The sequence below is a fragment of the Thunnus maccoyii genome, chromosome 20 (genome assembly GCF_910596095.1).
Source record: "Thunnus maccoyii chromosome 20, fThuMac1.1, whole genome shotgun sequence".
NCBI lineage: Eukaryota > Metazoa > Chordata > Actinopteri > Scombriformes > Scombridae > Thunnus > Thunnus maccoyii.
In genome coordinates, this window is record NC_056552.1 from 23,267,780 (window position 1) to 23,282,987 (window position 15,208).

At 37.5% G+C, this 15,208-nt stretch overlaps 1 protein-coding gene and 1 long non-coding RNA gene across 3 annotated transcripts; one reads left to right on the forward strand and one right to left on the reverse strand.

The window, feature by feature from the left end:
• Positions 1-3,475: 3,475 nt before the first annotated feature.
• sult2st2 (sulfotransferase family 2, cytosolic sulfotransferase 2) lies at positions 3,476-8,685 on the forward strand. Of its 2 annotated transcripts, none has more exons than XM_042396413.1 (6): positions 3,476-3,518; positions 6,173-6,384; positions 6,526-6,652; positions 6,884-6,978; positions 7,101-7,281; positions 7,849-8,685. In XM_042396413.1, the coding sequence occupies exons 2-6, from the start codon at positions 6,184-6,186 to the stop codon at positions 7,956-7,958; spliced, it is 714 nt and encodes a 237-aa protein (XP_042252347.1). In that variant the 5' UTR covers positions 3,476-3,518; positions 6,173-6,183; the 3' UTR covers positions 7,959-8,685. The 2 variants fall into 2 exon arrangements, with proteins under 2 accessions (XP_042252347.1, XP_042252346.1); XM_042396412.1 differs by lacking the exon at positions 3,476-3,518 and adding an exon at positions 4,028-4,262.
• An 89-nt stretch (positions 8,686-8,774) lies between these two features.
• LOC121886441 lies at positions 8,775-13,246 on the reverse strand. The gene is made up of 3 exons (XR_006092731.1): positions 12,837-13,246; positions 9,664-9,690; positions 8,775-9,546 (listed from the first exon to the last, which is right to left on the reverse strand). It is a non-coding gene; the product is annotated as an uncharacterized LOC121886441 (long non-coding RNA).
• Between the last annotated feature and the right edge of the window lie 1,962 nt (positions 13,247-15,208).

The window sequence follows — 15,208 nt, forward strand, 5'->3', positions numbered from 1 at the left end:
GACTAGAAACACCAGTTATGATAAAGGCTATAGTTTCTTAAACTATGGGTCCAGACCTGAAGAGCGACCATTTATAGGTGGGTCGCTACAGGTTTGTTTTGCAGATTTCAGAATGCTCCAGTGGCTCCCTTTCGCACTGGCATCCACTTATGATGTTTATATTTCTTTCTACCACATGTTTTTTTACCCTCGTGTGCACTGCATACCTGTCAGTCTCAGAGTGCCTGATAGACAGTTCCACTGTAAGATATGACCAGTGGAGAATTTTTAATTCACTTATTTCAGCAGTTAGAATTTGAACTAAATTGGCCACCAAATTAATAAAAGAAACAAGGCAAGTCATCCCAGCTGCTGACGCCTAAGTGATTTGGTTCAGTTGGTAAAGTACAAAACAACCACTGTGACACACTCAGACATGAACCCAAAAGCAGACTCAGTATGAGTGGATCCAGGCAAGCAGACTTCAGTAATGTCAGTAATGTCTGGCTTACAGTAGGAACATAACTTAAAAAGGTCACTGCAAATCAGGCAAACAGTATTGAATGGAGGCCCAAAAACAAGCTCTTGTGTAAAAACTAACCTGGCAGACTGGTTAACAGGCAGGAAAAATGGTTTGAACACTCAGCAGAAAGGCTACAAAAGACAATCTGGCAGAAGACTATGGTTTGTGGGCAGGTATACAATGATGAAGTGATGACTAAGGCAGGAAAACACTGAGGGTGCTTGGTGGGCAGAACCAAAAGCTCTGAAAGGTGAGAGATTAGGCCAAAGAATTATGCAATGAATTAGATGCAACTTTGACAAAACTCACTTTTCACTTCAAATACTGTACCTACGATTGTGGAATTATTAGTCAAAACAGAGCACATCAGCTGAGCTTAGAAAACCATATTATGCTATGTGAAATAAGATGGGATAGATGTTTTGCTTTTCTTATCCTACATAACCAGAAAACTGTGTCAGCAGAGACACCTTGAGGTTCCTTTGAGAGGTTTGCAGTCACCTTATTTGTATAAGGGCAGGGCCTTCTATTGCAGAGTTGAATATGTCAAAACTATGGCAAATAACCCAGAACTATCTGTATGATTCGGTACTATTATGGTTCCATTGTTTTTTAGTGATATAAGTGATCTGATCCTTTAAAACCATGAGACAATGACTGAGTTTAAAGTGCTGATTCTTGGCTTTAAAGGTGCCCTGTGGAGATTTCCTGTAAACAAACAAAATTTCTGTTTACATTCAATGTTACTCACCAAAATGCATTGTGTGTATCCTTAAGCTCTAACAAAAGTAAAATCCTGCATTGTTTACATTAATATTTACTAGTTTGCAGTCTTCTTCCCTGCCTTTGCTGGAATTTTGCTACATATTTTGGAACATTACAGCCACCTGGAGATCATTGGAATAGTGTGAAACCATTGGCAGGACGGTGTACCCCTGCACCCGTCATGCACGTGCATGTATTACAAAATAAAACAGGGAACCACTTATTAAAGAACTGCTCCACAGTGCTACAAAAGTTAAAATACTCCACAGGGTACCTTTAACTCAGGGTGTTTACATTCACATCTCTGTATTTACTCTAGAACTTATACCTGTTGCATTTATATTTGGACATGCAATAGTCTCAAATGTTAAAATGATCACTGCTTAAGAGAAGTAACTCAGTTTTTTACTTTTATTCTGCCAGCAAGGCTTTCACTCCACTGACTTTCCTTTACTCCTGACCCTGGTCTCCCACGCCACCTACTGGCTGTAACACAGAACATAACACAAACTATCATGATCAGACTCAAATTTATCCCCCTGTGTCTATGGATGAGGGTGAATGAGAGGACGAATGAGTCATTTTGGAAGAAGTTGAAAAACAGAAAAACCAAACACATGCAGTGCTCATAGACCATGTGCTGCTCTCTACTAGCTCACAGACAAACAATTTTGTGTCAGCTGTATAAACTAAATTACTTATTTATTTAATTTGATTATTTGATTGACTATCTGATAAGTGATTATATTTAAATCACTGAACAAATCAGAGATGTGGGTAATAATCCGGTGGTCTGTATCTTTGGCTTGATGCAAATAAATCACAGCTCATTGCTTTTCAGGCAAGTTTCATCTTATTCATCCTAATTCTACACTATGTGACATTTTCATATTCTGTATCAGCTTTTTCCAACTCTTGATTGCAGCTATATGATGTTGACATTGAGTGAAATATTAAACTCCATTTAATGATTGTAATTCCATCAAAATCAAATATTCTGGATGTCTTGACCATCATTATCCTCACATCTCCTCAAAATCTAGTTTAACTTATTTTGGGGTTTGAAATCATCAGAAAAAACTTATGGACACTGGTTTAAAGGCATACATAGAATAGTGGTATATAGACACCATAACACAGTGTGAATGATAAAAGATTCTGAATGCAAAATAAACTCATATTCTTTGTTTTATGACTGTGATACATTGTTAGAGTCCAATAGGATCTACACTCCAGATCACTTATAAAAAAGTCATTCAGGAATGTTTCAGGTGGGAAGGAGTCCTGAAGGAGGATAATTGATTGTCCTAAATATACTTATTTTGTAAGGAAGCATTTCCTCACATTTATTTCTATTACAGAATCTGTTCCTGCAGGGACAGCAGGTCAGAGAGAGAGAGAGGCACAAGACAGACCTGGCTGCCCAGAGAGGAGAGGTTGTGTTCTTACTGTGACCTAGCATCAGTAGAGACAGAGAATATTTTGCAAAAGTAATAAAAATATTCCCAGAATTCCTCTGACACTCAGAGACACTCCCAGTCCTAATGGGGTATGAAGGACAGCTGTAAAGTGTTGGCAAGGTATGCAGCTGCCTACCAGGAGCTCCACAGCTGTGTGAGCTCCCTGTCCCACATTGCTGATAATTTAGAATGATATAATTAATTTTTTGTATATTTATATACTCTTACCTAGCTTTCATGGCCTCTCTTGTATTGTTATGGTTTATTTTATTTATTTATGTTTGCAGCTGCCACTGCCAGGTGCTGCCACTCCTGTTATTGCTACTGTTGCTGCAAATTTCTGCTTCAGCAGTTATTATTCAAAATTTTTTAGCGCCACCTACAGGTGAAATTGTATCAAATACCACACACTTCTTAAACATCCCCATTTGTATAATTTTGCTGAATTTGGTCACCATGGATTGTTGAATTTAAAAGATATTTAACTTAAGTAGTATGGTAGTGTTTCACTAATGGCCACAAGGTGTAGCTATTGGCACCATGTTTCACTATGTCATACACATTGACATGGAGAACTTGTGTAGTGTACCAAGTTTCATTTCACTGAAGACAGCAGAACTGTAGAAATATCATGTTATAATATTACAGTAGCGCCCCCTGTTGGTAGAAGAGTTATGGCTCATTAAATGCATCAGGCCACGCCTTAAAAGTTTGGTAACCAATTACAGACAAGCGGTAAGTGATACCAAAAAAATGGAGATAAAAGCTCTGTTTGGGATCATCTAAATATGGTATGTACCAAGTTTGGTGAAGATTGGATGAAAACTAAGCCAAGAGAAGCAAAAAATGTACTTTTGAAAAAATTCGTGGCCTTTATCAGTCTACTTGGTAGCATCCAAGGAATACACTGCAAAAATTGTTTGGATAGGCCTCACGATTCATGAGTTATAAGCCAAAACGTAAAACACGTAATAACTGACATGGTGGCGCTATAGGTCCCATTTTAAAATATGTTAAGCATTTCCACATGGGCCACCTGTCAATCAAGTTTGAAGACTTTAGCTCTTTTAGTTTTTGAGATATGAGCCTTCAAACATTGCTCCCATTGACTTTCCATTATAAATTTTAATGCTTTAAAAAACTTGTGTTTTGTATAAAATCAATGGAATATGTTAGAGCTGTTTGCAGCTCCCATCTAAAAATGCTTTGGCAATGTTGTATTGTATGCCCCAAAAAAACTGAATTGATTTGACAGAGAGAGAGAGAGAGAGAGAGAGAGAGAGAGAGAGAGAGAGAGAGAGAGAGAGAGAGGAAATTGCACAGCAGCGAAGTTGATACAAAGTCCCACAGCTGGTTATGTTCAGAGTCAACTGCCGGCTTACGTCTGCGTTTAACCATGACTGAAGCAGAGTTATATGCGGTGTATAAGGGGGTTTATGTGCCTACATGTCTGCATCCACCACAGAGCCTAAAATACTACGAGGAGTTCACTTTCCGTCCAGATGATACTGTCATTGTTACCTATCCCAAGTCAGGTGAGTATTCATGGTTACTAGCAGAATACGGTAGTAGTAAATATTAATTACGGGTTATTGCCACGTGTCCGGTGTTAACTTAATCTTAATGTCACTAACTTAATCGTATTGATGACTTATGTAAGACTGTCTTGTCAGAGAGAGTTTTAAACAGTGAAGTGCCACGACTACATCAAATAAAAAAAGAATATAATAGAAATTCAAGCACACCCTGCGTCTAAATATACCCACCTTTCATGAGTCACAAGTCGCTGCTTCCTGCCGCAGCTTGCTCACCTTTCTCTCCGTGTTTAACCATTCAGTATTTTAAATGTTACGTGTGAAAATGTATGAAGTTCGTTACTCAATAGTCCATGTACCTGTGAAGTTACATAACAACACACTCGACACTAATTTATCTGTGTACCTTTATGTCCGACTACCTTTCTGTCTGTTACCCGTGTGTAGGCTGCTGTAGATGAAGGCCACTATGTCCGAAGTAACACCAGGACACAGATGAAGGCCGCCCAAATTCGATTTATTTCTAGATATATTTAAATGACGTATTTTGTTTTTGAGGCACCACCCTGTTTTAAACACCTCTATACCGGCTGTATCATGTCTTCATTGTCTTGAGGCTAACAAAAATGTCAGAGCGTATATATGTCAACACAGAGTATCAACACCTAGAACTTAACAGCCAAACGGAGATTTTCTACAGAATTTGCAGCAGTCAATATTTCAAATTTAGCTGTCAGTAGGATTTTCAATACTTTCAGTAACAAGACAAGCCAGTAACTGTACAATTAGTTTCTGAATAACTACTCAATATCAGATAATGACAGTGGTGGAAAAAGTATTCAGATCCTTTACTTGAGCATAATTAACGAGAGAATACTGCATTCAGTAAAATGTCCTGCATTCAAAATTTTATCAAGTGGGCAAAATGTGCTTACATATTGAAGGTAAAGATACTCATAAGTCACCGTCATAAGTATTATATTGATATGATAAACTATAGGTTATCTAAAATTGTACAGGACTTTAATCTCTTACATTAATTTACTTGCATGGCCTTCACACTGGATGCTGATAAGTTACTCATGAAAGACTGCTGACACTGTGTGTTAATGATTAAGTATCAATTGGTTCCTCATTTAATGTTAAATGGCACAGAACTTGAAATTATTTATTTGTATGTAAAGTATTGCGCAAACATTTTAGGTACTTGTGAAAAAGGCTGTGAAGTCAGGATGCTTTCAAGAATAATGCCATCGATAGTTTGTATTTATCAATTAACTTCATACAAAGTTCAGTAAACAGCAGAAACCTAAATGAAATCGATATTTGCTGTGAGCAACTTTGCCTTTAAAACAGCAGCATTTCTGCGGTTTCTTAGTACATCTGCACACATTTTTTTCAGGTACTTGGCAAATTGTTCCTGCATCTTGGGGAAGTTGCCACAGTTCTGTGGATTTAGACGTCTCATCTGCTTCTGTCTGTCAGAGCTCCGTGGGGGCTGTACCATGTCGTTCAGATGTTATGGTTCTTTATGACTCTGGTTGTGTGTTTGGGGATGTTGTCATACTGCAGTATACAGTTGGGTTTAATCAAATGACTCCCTGATCGTATTGTGTTATGGATCAGAATTAAGCAATATTACACAAGAGTGTCATTGTTTGAATGATAGCGTAACTGACCATATCTCTGTCATGCTAACAATAACGGTAGAGCACATCCTCTTGTCTAATATTGCTTAATTGTGCAATCACAAATGACATGAGCAGCAGCACTGTAAACCATTTTTTAAAAGTAATTATTAATTTATTAGATTAGATTAGATTTTTTATCACCACAGAGACTGATTTATACGGAGTGGAAAGATAAGAGTTTTAGAAAGGCTGAAAAAAGCTCTTGTGTACTTTGCTCAGGTACGACTTGGATGCAGGAGATCGTCCCTCTGATCATGAGTGGAGGAGATCCGGCCTCTGTTGAGAGTCTTCCTAACTGGGACCGTGTTCCCTGGTTGGAGGAACATCGTGCCTGTGCCCTTAAACTTGATGAGAGGCCGTCTCCACGCATGTTTGCTACACACTACCACTACAACATGATGCCACCATCCTTCTTTGAAGTTAAGCCAAAGGTAAATCTGCCATATTGTTTGTGTCATAGATCATTATGATCATTCTTTGTTTTGTTTTGTTTTTTTCACATTGGGATACATTTTACCGCTGCTGTCATACAAATGGCTAAATTAATAATGAATGTGTCAACATCATTTCAGGTCATCTATGTCATGAGGAACCCCAAAGACGTGTTTACATCTTCCTTCCATTATTATGGGATGACCTCCTTTTTGGTCAACCCAGGCTCACAGAGCGAGTTCCTCCACAAGTTCCTTGATGGAAAAGGTTGTGCTCAGTGTTATTCATATGTAATTTATTTATTTTTAACAGTAAGCCACAGTAACCTTCAACGAAACTGTTAATGAAACAGCTGTGGTCAAACACCTGGTAACAAGATTTTACATGAGCAATGTTCAAAGACAATGAAAAACAAACAGGAATTAGCATCAATAATTGATGGAAAACCTTATAATTTACCATAATAATGGAATACTTGTGATTTTCTTTCTCTTCTAGTTATGTTTGGCTCATGGTTTGATCATGTGAAGGGCTGGCTGAATGCTGAAGATAAAGAGCGAGTAATGTACATCTCCTATGAAGAGATGATAATGGTGAGGTTCAACAATATTAAAACCTTAAAAACTGCCAACTTAAAACTCTTCAAAACATTTTACAAACATTCCCAACTTCACAAGAATACACATGAGATGAGCTGTGTTTCTCTGTGCTGCAGGACCTGAAGGATTCTGTGGGCAGAATCGCTCAGTTCTTGGAGAAATCTCTGGACACTGAGGTGATAGAGAAGATAGCAGACCGATGTGTGTTCAAGAACATGAAAAAGAACAAAATGTCAAACTACTCTGCAGTTCCTCGTGAATTCATGGACCAGTCAAAGTCTGAATTTCTCAGAAAAGGTGTGTTTTATTGAATAATACATTTTGTATACAGCTAAGTCTCACTTAATTCTTGACCTTGGAAATATGTTGTCCATGACAACATGGATGAGATGTCCTTGATGTGCTCAGAAAAAAACAGAAAATTGAACATTTACAATTCTATGACCACTGGGCAAACTATCAGAACCAGAACAGCTACTAATTGGATCATAAACTAAGATTTTTTTCTCAACATCTGTTTCCAAGGTCAAGCATGAACTTTGATGCTCAACATAAGGAGATATGGAAGAGATATCCTTAAAGTGCTCAGAAAAATGGAAAATGCATTTATAGTTTATTACTTTCAATTCCATCGTTACTGTATGTGATCTGTAGAGCAAATATTATATACCAGCTTAACTAAGGAAATTAAATTAACTAGGAATGATTACCTAATACTGCTGTACGCACTGTATATAGGCGTTATTGCAAATTAGCAAATTACATATTTCTAAAATGGAAAGCCATATTCAAAATAAAGACACAATTGCACATTCTGTTTCTTCAAATGAAATACACTTCCTTTTCTTTCATGTTGTGTTTCAGGAATCGCTGGAGACTGGAAAAACCAACTAACAGGGGCAGAAGTGGAGCACTTTGATGCCGTTTATAAAGACAAAATGAAAGATGTCAAACACAAATTTGTATGGGATTGAAATAAATGTGAACAAAACATTTTCCACCATATTGTGATGAATAAAACTGTTGAGGTTCTGTCGGTCACTGCAGTTCACTAAAATGTTCAGTTTGGTTCAGGAGAAATGCAGAATGCTGCCAACTTTCTCAAGTCTCTTGACTTATTAGCTTTTACTGTGTATCTTTCTCATAGACAGACTGTTTTGCCTTGTTTTGATTTCATCGGTTACTTCCTTAAATAATATCACCAATGTTCATTTGAGATTTGTTCAAGAATTAAAATTTGAATTGATTTGGCCAATCAGGTTCATACACAAAACAAAGCTGATAAATACGGGGATAATTATTTTTGGTTCAGTTTGGTTTGTGACTTTTTATCTATTACTGAAACCTACAGTCAGTTGACATTATTTGTCAAACCAGAACACACTAATTAATCTTGGCTTAGAAGTTCATATTTTAATCAACTACTAATTACAGTATGTTGTCAAAATAGATTTAATGATTTTTCTATTTTGCTTTCTGATTTTTGTTTTTTTTAATCGTCTGCCTTTCCATGAAACTTAAAGAGACTTGCGTTTAAAGTATTTTTTTTATTCTCAGTCCTCATAAGTGGGAAAATGCTGCCAGTCATTATGTAAAATGTGTGCCACAAACTTCTTAAAGGACATTTAAAACTCAAATTGCAATATGTATGTCAAATATAAATTCACCAATTTATAAATAAATGCTACACCTTTGCACTGAGAGGCTGTGATTGTGATTCTTAGTGTAATAGATTATTTTATAAATGTGTTTAACACAAGACTAAGAGTCTACAGCTAGCAGCTCTGTGAGGCTGTACTTGAGATAAATGTGCACAGTTATAATGCTAGCATATTGATGTTCAGGTATAATGTTAACTATGTTCACTGTGTTGGTTAACAATTTTAGCATGCAAACATTTGCTAATTAGCACTACCCGAGGCAGGTAGTGCTAATGTCACTAATTTGCAGGTATTTAGTCCTACTCACCAAGCAGCTTAGTTTACTTGATGTGTGACAGCATGTGAAAGAGAAACATCACAGTTACATTCAAAAACAGTAATTAATGACAGTCACAGTTAGTGAATTTTAATGAAAGAAAGGGTAGAGATAGGGGGTAGAGGTTAGGGAGTAGGAGGAAGGGGTAAGGGTAACATTGGGGATAGGAAGGGTAGAGGGGTGAGGAGGGGGAGGGGGTTTAGGGAAGAAGAGGTTGTCGCTGCTGCTGTTACTTATTGCGACTCCAGTTCCAGAGGCTCCACTTCTGCTTCTTTTCCACCAGGAGCTCCTGAAAAGATAAAGAGAGCATGTTTTGATTTCAAAAAGCTCTCAATTTGTCTGAAATAAGTTGTTAGAATGAAATATATGAGCTGAGGCAGTGTACTTGAAGCTGGAGGTTTTCCTCCGTCAGACATTGGATCTCTTCTTTCCAAACTGCCTGCCTTCATTTGACTATGGATGATTTGTACATGTTTTACCCCATTAACTACAAAACACAGAGTTACCAGATGATACCATTGCTCTCGGTTCATGAAGTCAGTGGTTTTCTGTTGGTATTATCTGTTCTCCGTCTGATACAGCCATCTATTCCTCATCAAAAAATACAACAGAGCAAGTGAGATAAATAGTCTTGAGATTTTGGGTAAGTGATACTGACACTTGCAAGGTGGAGACTTTTGTTAATGTTGAATATTAACTTACCTTTGTGTGGTACATCCATCTACACATCTGTGAAAAAACAACAGTACAACACAGTGAGTGAGATAAATAATCACTGAATTATTAAATAAGTGATCATAAGATCATAAAATGTTATTAATTATCACCTTTACTCTTGTCTCTACTAGCCATCTAGTAAAGAAAATTGAAATAAATTACAAGAGTGTATAAGATAAATAATCGATTCATTTATTATTAAATAAGTGATAAGAGTTGCAGATAGCAAGTGATATTCAGACTTGCAGAAGACTCTTGTGAACAATGTCATTGATGATTAACTCACCGTTGTCTGGTATAATCATCTACTGTACAGTTTATAGAGAAAAATACAAGTATAACAGAGTGAGTAAAATAAATCTATTAAATAAGTGAAATTAAAACTTGCAGGGGACGTTTGTCAGTGTTATAAAGGATGGGATAAGTAATCCATCCGGTGTATTCTGGGTCTACCACACGATTCTGTTATTGCCATAAGTGTCCAGAATCACTCTGCAGGGAGGCACTGAGTACGTACGTATAGTACGACTGAAACTGACGTGTGATCTTTCCTGGTTCAAAGAAAACTGCATCCCCTCCTCAGGGTTTTCCTCACTGTTCCACTTCGGTCTCTTGGCACTTACCAGCTCAGCGTAACTCTTGTCCCTGCGCCTCTTTTCGGAGGAGCTGAGGCCTGAGGTCTTTGGAGCTGACTCCTCAAGACTTTCCTCGCAACTCGGCCTTTGCCTTTTAGCACTTACCAACTCACTTCGTCCCTGCTCCTCTTTGTGGAGAAGCTTAGGCCTGAAGTTGAGGGAAGAGGTTCCTAGAAAGAACAACTGTTTCTAAGAGAGAACTCTCCCAGTAGACCTTCAAGTTGGTCTAGTTGGTGCTCAGGCAGCTCCTGATGGTGAGCAGGTCCCTGTAGGTGTCTGAAATTCAGTTGTTGGGGAACAGCGACAGGAACACCAGTGGGAACAGGAGGACACACTTGTTGCCAACCCTGCCAAATGTTTCCTGGTGGAGACTACTGGATGGAAGGATGGAAGGAGTTGGGGGATGAAGAGGACTTTGATGTAGTCATCAAAGTCCTCTTCATCCCCCAACATGCTGTCATATCCAGAATCATCACCAGAGTCCTCATCAGTGTCGTCATCCTCTCCTAATCATTCCTCTCCATTTATTGATGGCCACCTTCCTCAGAGAAGAGTGGAGGAACACCCGCACCTTCATCTACATCCATGTTAACAACCTCAACCTCACCTTCCTGTTCCTCGTCAGGAGGGATGTAGATTGGGAGATTGGGAGCTTCATCATTGTCTAGTACTTCAGGGTGGAAAATGTGAGCAAATGTTGAAAATAATGTTCTGCGTGAGGCTACAGCCTTAGTCCAAAATTATGTAATAAAAAAACAAGGTTGTGCACATCCAGACACCTCCAGAAGTTCGGAACAGAAAACATATAACTGGAATAAAATAATAAAAGATGCCCTCAATAGTATAGGGCTCACAATATTTTCTAAAGAAAAAGTTGCACATGAATAACACTTCACAATTGCTGGATGAGGAGAGGAGGAGCTTGCTGTCCGCTGCGTGCTTTTACGCATGGCTCTTACCATGTTTTTTGGCTCTGATTCAGATTTAGCGGTCCACAGAGCCATGTCCCAAGGTATTTTGCTCTTTAGCACCAACAGAACATTGTAAAGGCTTAACTGTTAATGCCAGTTTTCAGAATGAATACAATAAGATGTGTAAAAAAAAACTGAGTTCGATGTGCACTGAACTGCATGCGTCATTATGAACGCTGAACCATAACTCCAACATTCCCAGCTAACAACAGGCCTTCTCAATAATAATCACACAAAAGTCTGTGCTTCTGTGCAGACAACACATGTCGTTTAAAACTGGTTAGTCTCCAGTGTTGGGGTCATTACTCAAAAAATGTAATGTATTACACATTACTCATTACTTTTTTAAAAAGTAATGCATTACTTTACTTAATTACTCTCTGTGAAAGGTAATTAATTACACTACTCGTTACATTACTTTTGCATTACTCCGCAACAACGCCTGAGATGCATTGTCATGTAATTGCCAGTTACCAATGTAACGTTAAACCTTACATATGCCCACATATCAGAGCAAATCCCTATCTTAATGAGGAGGACATACAAAAGAAAAAGTTTTCCTGTCTGATGATGCTGGCCGTCCAATCCCTGTTATCGGTATTTTGAATATGTTTCTGAAAGATGGATATTCCACTATTATGTACGATGCTACAAGCCTATTCATCTCATTCATTTTGTTAACGTTACGCAGTGGATAGTTGTTTGTGACCCTCAAAAGTTGTCCCACACGTGTGTACGTGTGTGTCAGAACTCAAGCCAAAGTCATGTCATGAGAGGTCAGGTGATTGTTGCGCAAGCGTGCATGAAATGCACCTTTGATTATTTTTTAATGCAGATAATTGAAGAACCTGTGTAACGCAAGTAACGACAGAATTTTTTAATTAGTAACTCTAATGTGATTACTGAATGTAGGAACAGTAACGTGTTACATTACTGTGTTACAGACAAATGTAGTATGATTACAGTAACCCAACACCCAACACTGTTAGTCTCACAGTTTATAAATTGCATATCATGGGACGTATGAAAATACCAGCATGCCAAGCACAATCTGTGTGATGACTGAACACAACAGTTCTATTTGTAAATCCAAAAATAGTCAGGTTCAGTTTTTCTTCCATTTATCTGTTGGGACACTTGAGGAATATCTAAAAATGTAATCAAACTAAATATGATTCAATACAAGCTCAGAGTTTCACATAGAAGAACAGGCTCTGATTTGTTTACACTTGTACATCCTGATGTAGTGATGTCAACATCATTTTGATATTATAAGAATTTTGGCCCAGTCACCATCTTTTTTCTAAAATAAACAATGTTTTCAAACCATTACTGTTAATACATTCCACAACTGTCCTGGGATATTCAACACATTCTATCCAACAAATAACCATTTTACACAGAGAAATTGTCGAATAAAAGTCTGTTTTCACCCAATCTGTTTGATTTCAACAGGCCTGGTTTTAACTTCACCTTTAAACTCAAAAAGTTAGATTCATTTTTATACCGAGAAAGCTCTTGGGGATTTTAAGGAATTAAAAAGTTGTCTTACCTGCATGGTGATTCCAACTCATGGGAGACTCCAGTGCATATGGGAGACGTCTGCCTTGAGGGGGTTTTTGCCAGAAAGCTGTTCTAACAGAGATCCAACCCCTTTTCCTCCAGCAGTCAATAGAGTGTGTCGTGGGAAATCTTCAGAAGGGCTGGTGAATCTTCAGGTCACCCACAACTTAGCATTAAACTCAAAACTTATGAGAGAAAGACTCAAAGACATGTACTAGCTGGTAGAGTTCAATGTGAATAGGTTTACTGTGCATAAAGAGCAACACAAAGCAAACTGAGGCCTTGATCCCCAGATAAAGAACCTAATGCAAAATCATAAAACATCATATTACATACTCACAACCCCTCCTCATGTGGAGCTTATTTTCTAGGCTCCAACTCACTTTTAACCATATTCAAAACTATTCTGCCATTATTGCTGAGTTCACTAGTGATCTTGGCACTTTGGTAATAATCCAAGTATTTTTCATCTCAGAAACAATGGAGTCTCAGACTTCTCTGAAATGTATCAGTTCCTCCTGGCTTAGAAATAATACTGTCTCAGCATTTTCCACATTTCTCAAAATAAAAATGGGCCTAGCAGCCTTCAATCCCCTCATACAGAGAACAAAAATGTTACATTACTGATCGGCCTTCTTTTTAACTTCCCTAGTAACTGTCACTTATTGACATAAATGTTATCTTTGCACAGTTACTAACATGTTACACAGTTACTGGCATAACTGATTGTTGGAGACATCTGTCTCCACCACAATATTCACTGGCACATCCCATGTTACATTACTAATTATCCTTCTTTCTATTTTCCCTGGGAACTGTCTCTTATTGACATAAATGTTGTCTTTGCACATTCTCTGGCACATCTGTTCGATCATGGGAAGGCAGCCTCCACCATACAAGGCTTCAGCCAGTGATGTGCTGTTTTCACTTTCACCACAAATCCAGCTCCCGACCAATCATCCGGAGCTTGCTTCATTGTTAAGAATTAAAGTTATTGACGTTTTACAGTTTAATTAAATACAAAATACTTATTGGTTGCTCTGTAGCTAAGCCACTATATTTGTTATCACTTAAGGGAAAACAAAATCTAATGTTAAGTATGAAAGTTAACAAGCTAAATAGCTGATGTTAGCTTGCTAGCTACATTTTTGCAGAAAATGCCAAGCTAACGTTAGCCTCTTAGCAGTTGAAGGCAAATTTAGTTGAAAACTTTCGACCAGTCTGCTGAATTAAAAGCATTTAATGACTGGCCACTGCTCTGTGGACAGCATGAACGCATAGGGAGAGTCAGGTACAGGACAATATTATCACCCTTAAACATGATCCTCACATTTTGCAGGTGAGCTGGTGATATTAGTTATGTCTACTATGTTACAAAAATGTTGGTTGCTTACTGTCGTGCATTATGTCATTATTGTATTGACAAGTACTAGAGCAAATATTATATACCAGCTTAAAACATTAACCAAGGAAATTAAATTACTAGGAATGATTACCTAATACTACAGTATACACTGTATACAGGCCTTATAACAAATCAGCAAATTCATATTTCTAATGTGGAAAGCCATATTCAAAATAAAGACACAATTCCACATACTGTTTCTTCAAATGAAATTTACTTCCCTTTGTTGTATGCTGTGTTTCAGGAATTGGTGGAAACTGGAAAATCCAACTAACAGTGGCAGAAGCGCAGTACTTTCATACTTTTTACAAAGACAAAATGAAAGATGTCAAATATAATTTTTTATGGGATTAAAATAAACAAAATACTGCCAATTAACTTGAAATAAGATATAACAACTTTCTCTCAAGTTCTTTTATTAGCATTGACTGTTTTATCATTTCTTAATATGTACTATACTCTTAGATGAGCAGAATTCCTAATCTGTCAAGATAACACTAAATGCTTTGACGGAAATAAAGTGTTTTTATTGGTTTGCATTATGGTCATACTTATCTTAGGCAAGGCAAGGCAAGGCCAGTTTATTCGCGCGGCACATTTCAACAACAAGGCAATTAAAAGTGCGTTACGTAAGACATTAAAAGCATTAAGACAACATGCAAAAGAAACATATTATAAAAGGACATTTAAATACAATGAAAAATAGTTATTAAAGAGTTAAGAGAATAGAAAATAGAAATAAGCTAAAATAGAATTAATTTGATTTAATCAAAGGTATGTCATTTTCATCTGCTCAGATGTATATTTACCCATAGACACAAAGTAGTCCCTGTCCTTTAAGTAAGATTCAAACCAATTTAGTACTGTGCCAGAATTCCCACCCAGTTTTCCAGTCTAGTAATATGTTGTGATTGACCATGTTGAATGCAGCACTGCAATCCAGTAAAACGAAGACT